This window comes from Anthonomus grandis, chromosome 19 (assembly GCF_022605725.1).
Source record: "Anthonomus grandis grandis chromosome 19, icAntGran1.3, whole genome shotgun sequence".
In the NCBI taxonomy this organism is placed as follows: domain Eukaryota; kingdom Metazoa; phylum Arthropoda; class Insecta; order Coleoptera; family Curculionidae; genus Anthonomus; species Anthonomus grandis.
The window spans coordinates 11,170,261-11,183,719 of record NC_065564.1 but is presented as its reverse complement, the minus strand read 5'-3'; the positions used below and the strand labels follow the sequence as shown (position 1 = coordinate 11,183,719).

The following is a 13,459-nucleotide window of genomic DNA, read 5'->3' as shown; positions in this document are numbered from 1 at the left end:
ATGGAAATAAAAATTTTTGTAAGGATGTAGTTCATCGAAAATGCGTGTTAAATTGAGAACATCTCGCGCGATTTACTTTTAATATAACATAGACAGATCTGTGACCCCGACATTTTCACAACTGCGCTTTAGAAAATTATATTAAATATTGACCAGAAAGGTAATAAAAATAGGTATACAGGGTGTCCCGGAAAATGTGAAAAATGTTTCGGATTCGAGTGGAAATAAAATAATAAAAAATAAAAAAAAATAATAAACTAAAAGAGTATATAACTATGGTCTTTTAGTATATAACTAAAAGACCCCTCTGGAAATCGGGTTTTCTTGAACTTTTGAAGTATTTGGTATATTTTATTAAACATTTTACGTGAAAAACACTACTAAAGACCTCTTAAAATGGAGTCCTTAAAACACATTTACCTTGTTTATTTTACCAAGAGCGAACTAGGTCGTATATTATAATGCTTAAATTTTTAACACCCTATATGATGAAGACTCTGACATAATAAATATGGATAGCCCTAAACTAAAGAAAAGGCATTATTTACCTTTATCAATAAAATGAACTTTGTATCAATACCTAAGGCGGAAATAACGGAAAAAACCTAATAAGGAATCACGGTTTTATTTAAATAAAAAGAACCTTGATATCTTCTTCAGCGAAGTAACAGAAAGTTCCATTTTAAGTTGTTTAATCTGAAAAAGTACATATTAAAGTGCTTATCAATTTCTACTAGATATAGAAATATATATACACCAATCCCGTCAAACTGTTTTACGTTTAACAAAATTAAACGAAGAAAACTCGACTTCGATATTTTCATTTTTGATTTACGTTACTGGCTGAACAGAGCAGAGATCAACTGGTTTGCATCTATCGTCGTACTGAAGTAAAATTTGCGTTGAGTCAAACAAAACGAGTATCGGCGATCGCCGCGATCTATTTCTATAAAACTGGCCAGGGGATTTCCAGTAGATGTTTTATACAGGGAGGCACAATTAAATTTTCCTCTTTTGGTAAGAATAGTCTTGCAATAATGTGCTCTATTTTTAATTTCTTTTATCCAATTTGATGTATTGGACTCTGTATTTTATTTTGAACTTTCGTCTCTCTGTCAAGGTTTCTGCGAGATGAAATATATCAAAGCTCTTAATACAGCGCATAAATTTTCTGGTACAGTCTGGATTATTCCGCCTAGGTCAAAGAAAATAGAATATCGTTGATAGCAACTTTATCAGTTATGTCAATATTACACTTTTTTTAAATGGTTACAAATATTGCGTATAATAACAAAAAGTATCATTTGACTACTAATTTTAAGACTAATAATATATTTAAAAATAATGTATTCAATGTATGTAAAATTTCAATAAAGAATTTTTAACCCAAAAATCTTTAGTTGGAAAAAGTTCATTTATATAATTTAATACCTAACTAGAGGCAAAATATTTAAAGAAATATTTACATTTTAAATTATAAACCTAATTTGTATATTTTAAGTATATAAGTAAATCAAAAAAGTCAAATAAAGTTTGTGAGTTATGGAGGTGGTAGTTTGTGAGTATTATTTCGTTGACATTTGAAACTAAAGTGTAAAGAGCGAGAACGCTAAGTTTAGGAATTACTAAAATTTACTAGAGATTTTGAATCAAAATCCTTTTTGACAAATCTCAGTGTGTGATAATGATGTTCCACACGCGATTGATTTATATTTCATAATAGTATTAATAAGAGAGCTAAAACAGAACTTATAACACGCAAAAATTAATAAACAAACCACAAAACTCGGAGTAATCTAAAACCTTTAAAACTGAAAATATTACCTTAAATAACTAAAATAATGTTAAAAAAGTCACACAATGTTTAAATAAATCAGAGATATTTTTTAAAAACTTTTTTTTTATTTTAGCCGACCCGACACTTCATTTACTTGGTTCAGAAATCCTTTAAAATCATGCCAGTTCATTGTCTGTAAGACTTGGAGACGTTATATTATTGGATGCTGTTGTTCATTTCTTTTAGTTTGTTTCTTTGCTTTGGGCATTTACGCATTACCTAGTGCATTTATCAACAAAGTATTAAATGTACTTTAGGGATTTAATCATACAAAAATCATCATTGAAGTTGGTGAGTACATGCAAGTACATATAAAAACATAATATAATAAACAAATTAATATTTATAATCATATATATGACAAAAAATTTAAAAAGAGAAAAACTTTTTAAAGTAATTCGAGTCAGTCAACTTTTGAAGCGTTACTAGTAGTGCAAGTAGTGCGTGTAACACCTTCATCAATCAGTTGTGTTATTAGTGACCTTATCTTTGATACACAAATTGCTGATTCTAAAAATTCTAGAGAATTTTATCTTTATGGGTAACTAGGAGGGATCTAGTAGTCAATTTATTGAGGTTTTAAACCTCTACAAAAGGTCTCGAAACAAATAGACCTACAAAAGTTCTACAAAAGATATATAGATAAGTTACTGGCAGCCGACATATTATACTGCGTCCTCATTTTGTTTGCTCGAAGCAAGTGGCGACACGAATCAAGTTTCACGACTCTAAAAAAGCTTTAATAGTGTAGATCAAAATAAGCATGCAGTTAATAAAAAAATTAAATACTATGTAAAGAACTCAGTGGTTCTTTTCTTGTAATGTATGTCTTTATTTGCTTTAATTTAAGGTTGTTTTATGCAAATAATTTTTTTTAAACATTCTTTTTACTAAAAAATATATTACTTATATACTTTTGATCAACTTCTGCTCCACAGTGAAATCGAGTAATAATATTTACATATATTTTTTGAGTTCAGTCACTGTATTTTCATTGTGAAGTCAACACATACGATAGATCATTAATATAATTTGTAAATAAATAAATTAATATTATTTTCATAATATTCATTTGTCGTGTTTGTGAAAAGTAAATTAAACATTTGTTTATAATAATAATAATATTTTATTACGATGATTTTAAATCCATATACCGCCAAATACATAGATGTAAATACATAAATAAACATAAATATGCCCTGAAGCTGTAAAGCTTGTTAGGACAAGAAAAAAAAAACAAAAGTCGTGAAAAGTTGATATATAAAGTCACGCTCGGTTTAGCGTTCATGTTTTTCAGAACTTTCACATCGCACAATCGATATTTCTGGTTCTACTGGTGGTTCAAATTATCTTAAGCATGTTTCTACTTACAAAGCATTATATATTATATTATTAAATGCTTTTAGTGTCGCGTTCTAATTTTTCGCATGTGAGAATTTTTTAAATGCTATAGCTGGAAGAGAAAATTTAGATGATGGTGATTTTGTATAGAATAAGTAATAGATATTGGAAATGAAAATGTTAAAAAAAATGGATATCCATGTATTCTATCTTTGGAAATCTAATGCTGATTTTGATTTTGCGAATGAGATTAGTTGTGAACCTTGATAAAAAAAAACAAAACTTAAACCAAAAAGTGGGTCTATTATTAGAAGAAAATCGAGGTCTCAAAGTGAATATTAAAAGGGTATAAACAACAATCAAATGCACCGGCTCTTATTATGAATATAGTTAAATCATTCTATACTGTACCTAATAATATCACTAATAATATTTAAAATCATCTTTTCCATCTCATCCATGTTCTCCAAGAGACTACACAAAATGTAAACAAACAAGCAAACAAACAAAAAACGATGTCACGGTCTCATAAGCAAATTTTTATTGGCTGCACGTGTTTCGCTTTGTATAAGCAGGCCATCATCAAGCCTAAAAACAATTAAAAGTTTTATTTGCAAAATAAAATAAAATTTATCCTTAGGACCTACACTGTTTCGATAAATTTGATCCCCTGGAGATATTTTTCTGAAAATTGGTAGGCAGATTCTAAGAATCCATAGTGTTTCTCCTATATACAGTTTAAATTTTTAACCTTTGGAGTTCATGCGGGATTTAAACGGAATATTTTTTTTTAGAAAATAATACGCTACTGGTTTTTCTTGTAAAAAAAAATCTTTATTTTATTTAAAGCGTATCTGGTCATTTTTCGATCAATGCACGATTTTCAGCTAAAAAAATAAAATTCAATATTTTAATTATTATTATAAAATGCATTATGTTTTATGATAATCCCCCTAAAAAATGACAAAAATATCATCCACGTGTCCTTTGATAAAGAAGATTTGGTGAAAAAGAGGACTGTTCTTAATTTTCTGTTTCAAAATAGACATAAAGACCTTTGCTAAAAGAGGAGATAACTTTGAACCCATAGCGACGCCCGTGTTTTGTTGGTACAAAGATCCATTGAACTGGAAAAAAAGTTGTTCTAGAACTAACTCAACTAAAAAACATAGATTATCAATATAAATTTGAGAAATACTGGCACAGTCCTTAAGAAGATCCCTCACCAACGATACACAATCATCTAAGGGGATACTTGGGAATAGATTAGAGACGTCAAATGAGATTAGAAAGGTTGCGGGTGGTAAAGTTTACCACTATTATTGGTTTTAACTAAATAATAAGGACAGCAATGAAAATAATGCCAAGAAGTCAGACACTGATTGATTATCTAATTTCTTCTGCTAAAGTGTGTCATATAATTTGGCACTGTACAGGGTTGATCGACTTTAAAAAAATGCAGAATCGACAGTAATCTTAGTTTGTAACCCCTACACACATCTATTATCTGTTGTTTACATATCCTAGATATAATGTTTGTAAGCTAAAAAATTAAATTTAACGTCTATTTGTTTATTTTTAGATACAAATATCAAATGCTGCTGGAATACATTTGTAAATAGTTAATAGTTATTTCAGATGTACATAATTGTACTAGAAGTTATGCGGCATAGGCAATGGTTAAATTCTTGGTCAATAGATGTAATACAATTCAAATGCTCAACATAATTCACATTAGAGGCTTGATACAATTTAGCAACAACTACTTAAATATATCGACCAATGGATTTCTCTCTTTATCTCTTTCTCTCTCTCTCTCTTTTTACACCTTTAGTGGCCTAGTAAAGGTCCGTAAATACCCTAATACTCTGAACCCACTTGAAAACTACCTGTATTATTCTCGCTAGGTATGAGTTCGATTGTCGTGTGTTGATGCAACAGGTTAAAGTGTGAGTGTAAATAAGGTTAAATTAAGTATACAGAAAGATAGCAAAGATAATCCATGGTTTACAACTGCCATAATGAATAACTTTCTTATCTTCGGATTTAATAAATGAACATCTTTTGTATTGTATGAGTTTGTTTCATTTATTAAGTTAATTGGTTAAGCTTCATATAAGCTGTGGTCCCTCGATGAACATACAGTCCACTAGTACTCTGCAGTGGCACAATTAAACAATTGCGTCTCCCTCTTTTTTGAAAAATAGCAATTACTACTTAGCTATTTTGTTCTATATTTTTTATATTAATTGTATTTTTAATATTAATAATAATGACGGTTATTAATCCATATAAGCTGTACGGCGTGGAAAAAAAATAGGTGCATCAAAAAACAATTTTCTCCGCATCCTAAGAAATGTAGATGCTATTGAGGCACAAAATTAACAATATTTAAAGATAAGAAAGTGAAGAGAAGAAGAAGAAGGGACCAAATTAAAGACTTTGCTTTTTTAATCAGGAGAAACGATTTTTTAAGATTTTGTAGTAAAATCTAATGGAATTAGTTTTCTGCATCCTCTCATCTTAAGCATCCATTTATTTATGTGAAATATTGTGGCATCTACGGATGCCAAGTATAAATCTTAGATAAGAGCTTTGTAAAACCTGAATTAGTTACATGTATCACACATACTGTGTCACAAAAATTAAAAAGGGACAAAAATAAATATTCACATATTGTTTTTTCGAATCTTGTTTTAAATCTAAAAAAATAATTTAATCTTTTAAATAAATAATTGTGTAAATATAACATTTTTAAAGTTAAATAAGCTATTTTGAGTTTTAAGGTGATACTTATGACTTATTAGAAAACCGAAATTCCTTCCTTGATCTTTAAATATTATTTCCGCGTTGACATTGTTTAAATTTTAATTTAATATCACAGGGAAAGAGAACTGCAATGGATTTCATTGAATTAAGTCTCGATGATAGATTACTCGCCACTCCTGACAGACTCCTAGGATCCCTGTTTATATCAATGTTAGCTTCCTGTAGTTGAAGAGCATCAAAATTAAAAATTAATTGGGTATCGTCCGCATATATGTAGTAATCATGTGATACTAAAAACACTTGTACACGTTAGAGTAATAGGTGGAATATAAAAAGGGATTCAAAATGCTTTGCATCTGATTAGTCAAATACGACCTTATTAGATCCAACGCCAAATCAGACAACCCAATATGTTTTAAAATAGAAAGTAGCATCTCATGATCTAAAGTGTCAAAGGCTTTGGAATAATCTAACATTACGAATACCGATGCTCCATTTCTATCTAAAGATTGAAAAATTGTGTCTGTTACCTCAGCCAATACAGTCTCACGGTTATCCTTCTGTCTTCATGGTTCTTGAAATACAAAGAAGAACTAATTATAAGTAATGATAAATAAAATATTACACTAAGTACTAGACTATGTTGATGATGAAAAGAATAGGTTATATTAAGGATTAAGTTATAAAATAGAGTAGCAAGTAAACACAAATTAAAGTCATTTAGTAAAGCAATCTATATTATTTATAAGTAACGATGTATTAATTTTGCGTTTTATTTTAATAAAGTTTTTATTTTTTTATATCAAATGGAAGCATGTTGTATATTTTTTACACTATGCAATGAAAAAGCATTTTTTTACATTTTCCAAGTTTTACATTTTATGTTACTGCTTCTTTATTATAGTTTGCCCTAGTGTTAAATGTATGGGTTAGAAAACTTACTGAGTTGTCTCTTGATATGTATCTATACATATGTGTATTTTAACATATAATTGATTTAATTTTAATATATTAGCTTCACAGAAAAGAGCAGTAGATGAGTATAGTTTAGGTTTTTTTAAAACAATATTTAATATATATTTTTGGGTAATTACTTAAGGTTCTATAATTGTTTTATTTATTGCTCCCCATACAGCAATACAATAATTTAATATAGTTTCTACGAGAGATGAATAAACTAACATAAAAGCCAATAAATCGACTAATTCATTTACGAGTACATATACAAGGAACAAAATGGTCCTAAGACTGAGTGTACCTTGTGGCATACCGAACTCAACCGGTAAAGGATCACCTATACTGTTATTAACTTTTACACTTTAGGTTCTGTTTCTCAAATAAGACTCCAAGAACTTAACCGCAACGCCTTTTATGCCTATTTTATCTCGATGTCTCACATCGTCAAAAGCTTTACTTAAATTGGGAAACATTACAAGATTAACTTTTTTATTATATGGTTTTTTTGTTGGTATGGTATTCGCATTAAGATTAAAAGCTATATTTAACAAAATAGGATAGTGGCCAGATATATCACTATAAACAATTTTCAAAAAATACCTCTGTGTGTTTTGCTAAATTTTTAACAAAATGATGATCATTATAAAATTATTGCTGTCCTTCCCTGACTGTAGTCGGTTTATCTAGTAGACTATTTAAACCATGCATTAGTAAAATATTTAAATATTCTACAATTTAGTATATGCATATCGATGTCTTTCGGTACCTTTCGGTTTTTTCGGTACTATAAGTATAATAAATCGTTTAGGAAGGCAGCCTATATGTCTCCGTAATACTCACATCATAAGCTTTTTTTATATACAATTTCCCTTATAAAACTTCTTTTACCTACTGTTACAATCTCGCAGTCTCTCACACATTCGCTCTTTATGTATAAGATAAATACATTGTATTTGTTAATATAAAAATATATAATATTATTATATTATATTATTTTAGATATATTATTATAAAATAATTCATATTTTGAAATTTGAAAATTATTTTTATTATGAACTAAGTGAGTTACTGATATCGCTATAATGTCAAAATTAATATTGCTAGAGCCTAAGTATTCTAACGAAATTTAGGAACACACTTTTATTGGCAACGTCAAAAACACTAGCCTAACTCGCCTTGACTGTCGTTTAATTGTTTTCAAGGTAAAAACTGACTAATCGATTAAAACTGAATGAAATGTCACGAAGCGCGTCCTTTTTAAAACCCGATGGAACAGTTTCGAAATATTAAGAATTCTCTTCCTTTTTTTGCCGAAAGAAACAAATAATTTAAGGAGAATCCTGATAGTGAAAGCAAGCAAGTATACAAATTCTAGAAAATTAAAAAGTACAGGGATTTACAATAATATAACCTAAATAACCTAAATTGGGGTCAAAATGGAGCCCTCAAACAAGATGAACTACTTAAAAACTAGACTCTACAGATAAAAATATTAAACCAAACGTAAGTAGACACCTTAAATAAATCCTACGAATCAACTTAAAGAATACTAATAAAATAGTACAAAAACTAGGAGAATAATTAACGTATTTACATTTTCATAATACTGCTCCCCTCTCAAGTTTAATCATCCCGATCAATCAATGATAGGGCGCTAACCGGGCGATGTTTACAATTTTCATCTTCGTTGTCGGATGTCGCTGGATACGGTACACCACGTCATTTATTCTGGTGACCACATTGAATGGACCTTCCTAATCCTTCTGGAGCTTTGGTGACTTGCCCTTCGTCCTCCGTGGATTGTATAACCAAACTTTATCCCCAGGATTAAAACCGGTAGAATTTGCCTTTATGTTATAACGTGATTTCATTCTGTTACTTTCTAGGTGAACTTTATCCCGTGCTTGTTTGTGAATAATTTGCAACGCTCTTGTAGATGGGCGACGTACTCCTTAAGGGTTTCAGACTTTTGGGGTCTCCCGGTAATAATGTTCAAAGGTAAATGACGTTCATCACGGAAGACAACTTTTGCCGGGCAAGTTTTTCCAGTTAACTTGTGGATAGAAAAACGATATGCCAATATGAATGGTTTTGTTGGTTTGCTTATAGTTTGCTACCATCCTCAAATAGGTTTCAAATATGCGGTTAAATCTTTCAGCCATTCCATCAGACTGATGATATAGGGGGGTTGTACGGGTCTTAATGGTTTCCAGCAACTGGCATACTTGATTACTGTTGTTGCTACGGTTTCTCATGTTTGTCATAATTTAGAATAATAATAATAATAATAATAATAATAATAATAATAATAATAATAATAATAATAATAATAATAATAATAATAATAATAATAATAATTTCATAATTTCATATACATTGTCATATTTTTAGTCCTCATTTCAGTCCCTTAGTCAGCCCTCGAAAGACTTACTCTTCCCAGATCCAAGGGTGGCAGATGACTAACTGATATTTCTTTTGGAATAGTTGTTACTCAAAGTTCTTTCTTTGGTCTTAATGTATTTCTTTGGGTACAGCAAATCGACAAATCCAGTTTTGGACATCACTTCAGCTACTGTCGTTACTTCTTGGTTTGGAATCGGATAAACCTCAGGCGACTTAATAAAGTAATCCATTGCAACAAGAGCATATCGGTTTCTGGAGCAACTAATAGAAAAGTTCCTGCTACGTTTATGGCAATTTGTTTAGAGGATGCACCAACAAAATACTGCATCATTTTTCCTCTTGTACGGGTTCTTGGGCTCTTAATTGACGAACAATGCATTTCATGACTGTTCAGCCAATAAAACCGTTCTCTCACTTTTGCCAAGGTCTTACTAACTCCAAAATGTCCTCCGGTAATACCGCCATAAATAGCTTCAAGAATTGCTTGAAAAGCATTTTAGATTTTGGCATAAAACTCGGTATAAGAAGGTTTTGTGGTATGAGAAACAAGGCTCTATTACTTTTTGTGGCCAAACATCTAAAAGTAGTATTTAGATAAATAACTTTTTTGTGCTTCCCTGTATGCAACAACAGACCGAAAACTTTTATTTTCTCGTATTTCTGCAACAAAAAAAGGTCACTTAGAAGCGTCTAAAGTAAATAGTTAGAGATAAATAAGATTAATTTTAGAGATATTTGTTTTTAAAATTGCCAGTGGTGATAAAACATTTTTATAACATAATAATCAACTTACTTTGAATAATATTCGAGTAGTGTTGCTACGGTTTCTCATGTTTGTCATAATTTAGAATAATAATAATAATAATAATAATAATTTAATATTTTTCATATTTGTCATATACATTGTCATATTTTTAGTCATCATTTCAGTCTCTTAGTCAGCTGTCGAAAGACTTACTCTTCCCAGATACAAGGGTGGCAGATGACTAACTGATATTTCTTTTCTCTTCAAACAACAAGTAGCAGATCTTCAGAAATACTTGCTCACTATGAGGGAAACCTCTTCTCTTCATAGAGCAGTGGTGCTAGCGGATAACGGATACACACCCTTGAATCTCCGTGCAGGTATAGCAGAACACTTACTGTAACAAGATCAGAGCACATAGCCATTAAAGTTAACACATGGAAGCAGAAAGCAATACACGAAAAGCATCCTCACCAACTTAATGCCGAACATGTCGATTATGAAACGTCGAACGTCGATTGACTCGTGGAGATATATTTCCTGAAACTGGCTTTATGATGGCTATACAAGACCAAGTCATTGCGACAAGAAATTACCTTATGTATATTACTAAAGATGAGAAATTAATCGACGATCGATATAGAAAATGCCTGCGCGTACCTGAGACAATTCAACATATAACATCAGGATGCACATCTCTATCAGCTGCCGAATATCTGCACCGACATAACTGTGTGGCAATTATTCACCAAGAACTGGTAAAACTTTATCACCTAATTGCGAAACTTGCCCCTATTACCAGTACAAACCAGAAACTGTACTTGAAAAAGATGACTTTCGCCTCTACTGGGATAGAACTGTTTTGACCGATAGGACGCTGACTTCAAACAGACCAGATATAATCTTAATAAACAAAGCCCAAAAGAAAACCTTTCTAATTGACATAGCAGTGCCAAATTCCAATAATGTCCTAGAAACGACACACACTAAACTTGCTAAATACGCAGATCTAGCTCACGAGATAAAACAACAATGGAGACAAGATAATGTATAACTCCCTCTAGTTATCTTATTCACTGGTATTGTCCCTTTAACACTGTCCAAAAACCTTAACGCATTAGGTCTTTCCTCCTGGACGATTGTCACTATACAGAAATCTGTTATACTGAATACATGCAACATTGTTCGAAAGTTCCTTAATCTACCATAGCAAAATTCATCTTGGCTTCAGGCCGATGAAATTGACAACACCGCTATCAGCCAGCTAAAACAGAAAAATAATAATAATATCATAGGTTTGTTGAATATTCTGATATGCATTTAATGTACAGATTGACAAGATGTTATGATAATTACATCTTCTCAACTTTAAATTTCGCAGCATTCAGAGGCAGATTGTTATTTCTGCACCATGTATTGCGGAGCCTAATATTGTTTTGCATTTCCGTAGAAGTATTATGGAATGTCTCAAATAATATTAATGCTTTAATATAATTTTGCATCGTCTGCATATAAAAAACTATTCACAGTGACCTGTTCTGATATACAGCATTAAAGAAAAGCGGCTCTAATATAGAGCCCTATGGAACTCCAGATATTGCTCTCTGAGCTAAACTACCACCCCAACAATCAAAGTGCTGAAGGGAAACATTAAAGTAAGAATAGACTTTTTTAAGCGGAAAGAAGTCATTCTTTTGTTCAAGATTATTGAGAAGAAAACTATGATCTAGTCATTAAAAAGCCTTTGAGAAATCTGTATAAATAACTTCAACTTCTCAATTCGTAGTGGTAGATCTGCCTTTCATAAATCCTTGTGGACGATAATCTTTAAAACCTCTCATTGAAGAATACAAGGCTGACATTCAAGATATTTAGAAAAGTTATTTATTATTGGAATAGACTAACAGTTCTTAATGAGATTTTTATTTGTTTGTGGAAACAAACAATTTTTCATATTATCCTGAAAGACCAAATGAAAATTAATGAAAAATCTTTTAATTTCGGATTTTACGTACTAATTTATGCTTTAAAAGGACCAGCCTGTAACGCTCACACATCCAAAGGATAAACATAGAAAGAAAAATGTAAAATTTACGGCGTCAATAACGACTCACCTATTATATTATTCGCTGCAGATTGGGTCAGTTAGTTTTTATAAGCACATGTTCTATCTTTCACAAAAGGGCGTTTTCATGACGGAGACGCTTTCTGATGTTTATCAGTTAAGAGCACAAATAAAACAGGGCCTTTTGTCCAAAAGGCAAACGCGCACTTGCCGAAACCATCATGGATGTAAGTATGCATTACGAATCTATATTGCTCAAACTTAAAATGAGTCGGACAACTGGAATGGCGGTGAATTAAAAAAACTATTTTAAATTGATAATCCCAAAAAACTTAGAATTTCAATTAAAAATAAGTTTATATTAGTTATACCTATTAAATAATTAATCCACTAGGACAGGCAATCTACCTACCAATCTAGTTAAGTGTTAAGATTGACTTTACGGGTGTAAATCTTTAAAAGTTAACTTACATTTATAATAAGTGGTTTTAATTGTAAATAATATTAATATATATATATAATTTTTAATTTATTCTAATGTAAATCATTTCCGTGCGCAAGTACGCTTAAACAATTTCACTATTTTTTTGTAGGCATGGTGACCGAGCTCAAATACGTCATTTATCAATTGACAAAAAAAAACAAAAGAATGCAAAATTTGATGAAGAAGACCCCATAATGTATACATGCCAATTGCGAAATCCTATACAAAGATGCTGTAGAAACCCGATTCGAGGTTCCAAGTGCATTCAGTGTAAACACAAATTCTCTAAAGACTGGAAAATTTTTCTAATTTTACTTATTCTTATATTTGTCGTTTTTATAATAATATTAGTTTTGTATCTTGAAGGTTATATTCCATACAGTCCAGAATGTAGTATTAGGGTCAAGAAAAGGGAATCTTACAACAAAGGCTTTGATCCTAAAAAACTTAAAAAACTAGAAGACGGATATAATTATCTTATATAATTATTTATTAACTTTATTTATTGTTGAAGTACATGTAAGTTAAATGTTACTTAAAAAAAAATAAAAAAATCAAATAATCATCAAAATAAATTTAAATAAAGATATTAAAAGTGTTTGCTATCAAAAGGAACGTCACCTTTCCAGCACAAGTCATATGAAACGTTAAAAAAAAACGCAAAGTTACAGACCCATTAGTCTGCTGCTGTATTCACTGGGAAAAATCTTTGAAAAGACGGTACTAAGCAGATTATGGGAGGAGCTAGATGAACTCAAAATAATCCCGGAAGAGCAGTGCTGATTTACAAGAATATTATCAACTGAGTTGCAGCTTGCACGGATATAACAGAGTCTGGTGGATTCTTTTAATGTGAAG

General features: G+C 30.7%; 1 protein-coding gene across 3 annotated transcripts in view; it reads left to right on the top strand.

Annotated features, from left to right (window-relative positions):
- Positions 1-13,196, top strand: part of LOC126747250 (otoferlin) — a 228,244-nt gene extending 215,048 nt beyond the window's left edge. The window contains exons 31-33 of one of the 3 annotated variants that reach the window (XM_050455771.1): positions 1,911-1,972; positions 2,024-2,128; positions 12,711-12,846. In XM_050455771.1, coding sequence (XP_050311728.1) covers positions 1,911-1,972; positions 2,024-2,094 — 133 coding nt within the window. In that variant the 3' untranslated portion in view covers positions 2,095-2,128; positions 12,711-12,846. Of the gene's footprint in view, positions 1-1,910; positions 2,129-12,710 lie in introns of all 3 variants that reach the window. The other 2 variants (XM_050455770.1, XM_050455768.1) reach the window with 2 other exon arrangements.
- Positions 13,197-13,459: the final 263 nt, after the last annotated feature.